The sequence below is a fragment of the Etheostoma spectabile genome, chromosome 5 (assembly GCF_008692095.1).
Source record: "Etheostoma spectabile isolate EspeVRDwgs_2016 chromosome 5, UIUC_Espe_1.0, whole genome shotgun sequence".
Taxonomy (NCBI): Eukaryota; Metazoa; Chordata; class Actinopteri; order Perciformes; family Percidae; genus Etheostoma; species Etheostoma spectabile.
The window spans coordinates 12,911,770-12,917,984 of NC_045737.1; the positions used below are offsets into that span (position 1 = coordinate 12,911,770).

At 40.1% G+C, this 6,215-nt stretch overlaps 1 protein-coding gene across 1 annotated transcript in view; it reads left to right on the forward strand.

Annotated features, from left to right (window-relative positions):
* The window catches only part of LOC116689051 (solute carrier family 12 member 2), a 21,116-nt gene that overhangs the window by 4,595 nt on the left and 10,306 nt on the right, over positions 1–6,215 (forward strand). Inside the window, exons 7-13 of the mRNA XM_032515363.1 lie at positions 1,065–1,173; positions 1,302–1,429; positions 2,337–2,421; positions 3,072–3,220; positions 4,974–5,081; positions 5,567–5,690; positions 5,776–5,877. Of these exons, the coding sequence (XP_032371254.1) occupies positions 1,065–1,173; positions 1,302–1,429; positions 2,337–2,421; positions 3,072–3,220; positions 4,974–5,081; positions 5,567–5,690; positions 5,776–5,877 (805 nt within the window). The remainder of the gene's footprint in view (positions 1–1,064; positions 1,174–1,301; positions 1,430–2,336; positions 2,422–3,071; positions 3,221–4,973; positions 5,082–5,566; positions 5,691–5,775; positions 5,878–6,215) is intronic.

Below are 6,215 nucleotides of genomic sequence, written 5' to 3' on the forward strand. Positions count from 1 at the left end.
AATGTAACACTGTCCATCAATAAAAGGGTGAAAAGGGGGCGGAGAGTTACCATCAGCTGTGTGCTTGGCCATCAAGTGGTATTTCAGACTGGACGTGATGCGATGATAGCTCAGTTCACAACAACATAACACGGATCACTTTGGTTTTGTCAATAGACCCATTTGGCAACTTTTAAAAAGTAATTTTTCCATCCAGAACCTTATTGGCATCCATTTCGGCGTCTCACACTCACCATCCACTCAAAACATAACGTTACTACTCTTTGGCCGACTTCTAGCAAGATCCGGTGTGGGGTTGTAGTTTTTCTAACGTAAGAGTTGTTGCAACAGCATGTGGAAAAAACTCCCAAGTTTGCTAGACCAAAAAGAACGTTAATCTCACGACAAAATTGACGCCGTTTGAAAAGGGTTTGCGTTAAGCGTTTAACTGACAGCACTAGTTCTTAGCAATGCTTTTTTTTACCTAGGTCAAATCCGACAGCTTACAGCTCTCTGATGTAATACTTCTCGACACTTAAGCCCTCAAACTTGCGGACAGACACCTTTCTTGACTTTAGACATGGATATCTTCACAGCGGCTGAACAGATTTTTACCGTTCAAACTGCACTTAAAACTTCCATCCCCCTGAACTATTTTGTAATATGAACTGCAAAGATTGTCCATCCTAGATTCTTACAATAAAGGGAACGTGGGAACATAAGGATGACTCCCATGTTAGCATGCTGGTACCACTGTGCCTATGTTTGGCTGTAGAGTCTGTGTCTTCTTGCTGCTCTTGTCTAAATTTCCTGCTATAAGCCAATCAGACAATAGCTAAGGTGTAAGTATCGTATGAGCATGCTATGTGCAATTTACTAAATTCATGGCACTTTTCGTTGACAGATGGGATTATTAAAATGTGAACATTTATAGTGCAATCTGTCTCTGAGACCATGTTCATTGATTCTCTCCAGTTGTAAAGTAAATTTGAAATAAAGTGTTCTTACTGGTGATGAGAAAATAAAAATATCCTTACTCATATCCCCCTCCTTATCTCTTTTTTCTCTCTGTCGTTGTCTTTCAGGCTCAGATTGTCCTCCTGGTGATCCTGCTGGCAGCCATCGCTAACTACTTCATAGGAAGCTTCATGGCCATAGAAAGCAAAGAGCCCAAAGGATTCTTCGGCTACAACAGTCAGTCTGCACTCTTCTCCTCTTTGTCCAAACTTTTGGTCCATTCAAATGTGTCGACCAAACATTTCTATTGATAGAATTTAAATGAAATGTATGTATTCCTTTGTTTTGGCTCTCTCCTCCGACAGCTGCCATCTTTTTAGAGAACCTGGGACCAGACTTCAGAGAAGATGAGACGTTCTTCTCCATGTTTGCCATTTTCTTCCCTGCAGCCACAGGAATCCTGGCTGGAGCCAACATTTCCGGAGACCTCACGGTGAGTGTTACATTTTGGGTATTGAAAATCTTGATTTTGCTGACATCCAGTCATGGGATCTTGTCTTTCTCCATGTAGTCAGGGGTCAGTACACTTATTCACTGTTGGGTGAGTTCAGTGGCAGCAGATTTAAAACTAGCAATCTCCGCCACCAATTATAGGCTTGTTTTGGGCTTAAGGTATGCACTCTCCCAATGCCTGTCTGCTGTAGTTTTCTTTGGGAAGTTCACAATGAGTAAAGATTTCTTGTGGAGAGTCCTAAGGTTCTGTCCCAAGCCCCATTCTTTTCTTTTTGTACAGTACATCCTGCAATTCTTCTCTATTATCTGCAAACATGGCACTTTATATCTTTACTTTGTCAGATGATCTGAGCCCCGTCAACACTTGTAAATTGCATTTTAGGAATCATTGATTTATGAGTGGCTCAAAAATTTATTTTTTTAATTGCTTTTTACCACTTAAAGAACAATGCCATGGTCACACTGCTGTATTTGGTTCATACAGCCGCAGACTCTGGAACAGTCTTCCTACAGAGCTGATAATGAACATCTCACTTACAACTTAAAAATAAAAAATAAAAACTTTTCAAACACGCCTTAACATAGAACCCTTTACTATATTTTAACCTTCAAATACAATATTAAATGTAATTCATTTATATTTCATGGTTTAATTGCACTTTGATTTGACTCAATGCAGTTTAATCTAATATTTAGTCTAATGCTATTTATTGCATCTATTATCTTTTGTGCATTTATGTCTTTTGCAAAGCCCATTGTATTGCCTCTTTTTGTATGAAAATCTTTTTATTATTTTTAACTAAATATATAGATACTTTATGGATTACTTGGTATTAATATTCCTGAGCAGACAATAAAGTTTAATATCATCATATCTCCCTTTTTAGGACCCTCAGTCAGCGATCCCTAAAGGTACTTTGCTGGCCATCGCCATCACTGGAATCACCTACGTGGCTGTCACCATCTCTGCAGGTAATATCACAGTATGCACTTGTGATAACAAGTAACACCCAAGTAACTCAATTATGCATTATTATTCTGTTGAGTTTTTCTAGATAGCTGTAGATGCAGAGAGCTTATTTTTAGCTCAACTTCTAAAAATCATACAGACCGGTTGACTGCAGCAGTCACGAAATACTGAGGCACAGATGCGAGGAAATGCTTTTCAGTTATTGTTATATGTTGTTCCACATCCTATAATAATTATATGAAAGTCAAATATCGGGCAAACACAAAGAGATGTATCCTAGAGTTATGTTTTCATAGTGCACTCAATTGGCTTCAGGACAGAGAACACATGTGGTGCAACTATAAAGCTACATTTTGATTAAATTAAAAAGAGAAAATAAACTACAATTTTCAAAAATAATCAAATCAAAGGTGTGTGTGTGTGTGATGGATTATTGAGTGAAAAAGGTTCTGTGGGGATGTAAATCAGAATCAGAATACCTTATTGATCCCCTTAGGGACATTGTTAAGCACACAGTTGAATTAAGGCAAAAATAAGAGTAAGTAAAGAACTGGTGCAGCAGCAACCAAACCAAAATATAGAGGTTGGCTGACGAAATCTCCGCGATGATCCGTCTCTGCCGTTGTTACAATATTAAGAGTGTGTGTTGCAGGATCCTGCATTGTCAGGGACGCCACCGGCGACCACAACGACACGGTGAGCGACACGGTGAACTGCACCGACGCCGCCTGCACGCTGGGCTACGACTTCTCCATCTGCAAGGAGGGGGGCTGTCAGTACGGCCTGATGAACGACTTCCAGGTAACACACACACACACACACACACACACACTCAGCTGCTCAGGAAACCGGATGATATGGATATGATATGATGAGGGACGTTTACTGCTTATTTCACTCAACACACTCAGACAACAGGAATGTGTGTTACATAAGGGCCAACACACTGGCAGAATGTGCATGTGCATTGAAACACCCACAGCTATTGTTTCTATGGAAGCCTGCACATCGACGGGCACACTGACGGTGATGTCGTGTCGGGATGCGGCACTGTCCTGTTTCCCATTGTTGACACACACCAACAGCCAACAAAAGCAGCAGTTAGATCAAATTCCAAATTCGCTACCTGGGTTGACAAAATTCAAGACTCAAGATACAATACTTTATTGCCACGCAACTAAGTTGCTAGGAATTTGGTACAGTGTGCTCAATGCACAACAAACAGCATTCATAGCAGTCCAGATGGGATTTCCGTCTCTCCTCACTTTATTTGTGACTGTTTTGTCTCAATATTAGTGTTGGGGATTAGGAAGGTACAGAATCAATTATTGGCAATTCTTCAGATGTTTTATCAATATTAATAAAGTTTTGAATATGTATGTTCAAAATGTTACCAAATTGGCAAACTATCAAAACGGGGCACCACCCTGGCATCAGGGACCAATAACTGAACTGTAAAAACTCACAGGTGGTGTTCTCTTTGAAAATACAGATCTTAATTAATTTGATTCATTAATGCAGATTCTTTTGTGGTTGTTTAATACAAATGTGGATCGTGTCAGACTGCTGCTCTGATCCTGTTTCTCTGTATGCTGTCTTATGCCTGCACGGTGTGTGTGTGTGTGTGTGTGTGTGTGTGTGTGTGTGTGTGTGTGTGTGGGGGGTTGGTGTGTGTGTGTGCGTGTGTGTGTGTGTGTGTGTGTGTGAGAGAGACGGAGCTGTTCCAAAACAAGTGGCAGCAGTGATAATAGTGACTGTTGTTTGAGTCACAAGGTTCTTGCTGGTTGAAACCAGAGCTGAATGAGAGCATTGACAAAATCCCTACACACACACACACACACACACACACACACACACACACACACACCACACACACACACACTGATATGGCTGTCAGTTGAAATTGCTGAATCTCAACAGACAGAAACATTTGTTCTTGTTTTACAGTATTACAATTCTTTATTTTAAGTTTTGCTTTGTCACTAAAATCTAAGTGAAACAGATGTAATTGCAAATCGAACATCTGCGTGTGTGTTTCTCGTCCTCTCACACGCTGACAGACGTCACATAATGTCGGTAGGTGTCGATGTTTGAGAACAGAGCTGCCTCCAGTTCAGTCAGTAATAGAAATATTATGTTATGTATTACTAACAAGAATGAATTTGACATAATTTCTTTTTTAGTACAGAGGGAAACTGCAGTACAAAGCAGGAATAGGGCAAAAATACAATACAACCAACACAATTATCAATAAAGTGCTAAAACTAAATGTACATAATTTCAAGTTGCTTGGGTTAACTTATGACTGCTTCAGAACGGTCAAAATCTCATAATTGTTGCCGTATTTGGAAAAAATGATGATTGTGATATTCTGTCCCAGACACAAGTACTGTTCACAAAGAAATAAAGAACAGTATTATGTAACTGCAATGTGGGGAAGTTGTAGGCTGCTCTTGTAACCTGCACTGGGTGTGTGTGTGTGTGTGTGTGTGTGTGTGTGTGTGTGTGTGTGTGTGTGTGTGTGTGTGTGTGTCTGCGTGTGTGTTTTATCCAGGTGATGAGTCTGGTGTCGGGCTTCGGCCCTCTGATCTCTGCAGGGATTTTTTCAGCCACCCTGTCCTCGGCTCTCGCCTCATTGGTCAGCGCACCCAAAGTCTTCCAGGTCAGAGAGTTTATTTTATTTATCACCAGATAACCAACAACAACATCACACAGACACATGTAGAACTATATCTATAAACTGAAAAAAATTAGTTTCATCATCAGCAAGAAAAATACTGAAGTGTGTGAATAGGAAAACAAATGAAAGGAAAATTCTTACTTTGAAATACATTGTGTTCTGAGAAAAAACTCTGAACTCAAGTTCCACTTACTTGCTGTTTTCATAGCTTTCAATAGCTTCCAATGGCCCCCATCAGTGGATGAAGTTTTCTCAGTTGTCACTGACGAAGACTTCAATGTGAGGTTGAAAGCACCGGAAGAAGCTAGTAGAACAGTTTCCAAGATCAAGAATAAAAATGTACACTTTATATTTTTGGTAGATCAAAATTAGGATCATATAGGTTCAATTTTAGCACTACACAAGCCTGTAATTTGTTTTATCCTGAGACTGATGTCAAATCTCTGTGACTGTGATTGTCATTGTAGGCTCTATGCAAGGACAACATCTATCCAGGGCTGGGTGTTTTTGCAAAGGGTTATGGGAAGAACAACGAGCCTCTCCGTGGTTACGTCCTGACCTTCTGCATCGGCCTCGCCTTCATTCTCATTGGTAGGCTCCAAACACAAACTTTATCTTTGACTCTTTGAGCTAAAGCTTCTTGAATATTGAACCTCTCTGTTGGTGTGTGTGTTAGCGGAGTTGAACATCATTGCTCCCATCATCTCCAACTTCTTCCTGGCCTCGTACGCTCTCATTAACTTCTCTGTCTTTCACGCCTCCTTGGCCAACTCGCCAGGTAAGCTCTGTGAACTAAAGTCACAATTTCATTGATTCAGCATTGATATATGAAGAGATTTAGTAGAGACTTGCCATGAATTGAGTTTTTAGTGACGTTAGAGTTGACTTGAAAAGGTCTCTACATTTTTGAATACCATTGTTAAAGTTAATTTTTTTATATTTATACTGTATATCAACAACGTTCCACTTCCCGGACTGTTCGAGTGCCGCCGGATGTTCTACCAGATGTTCCTAATTTTCGGTCAGATGTCCGTCACCTTCAACTTTCTTTATGTTGTAATTTTAAACTCCGCTGGATTTCTGAGAACTATGGTTAACTGCTCCTCAGATCTCTGC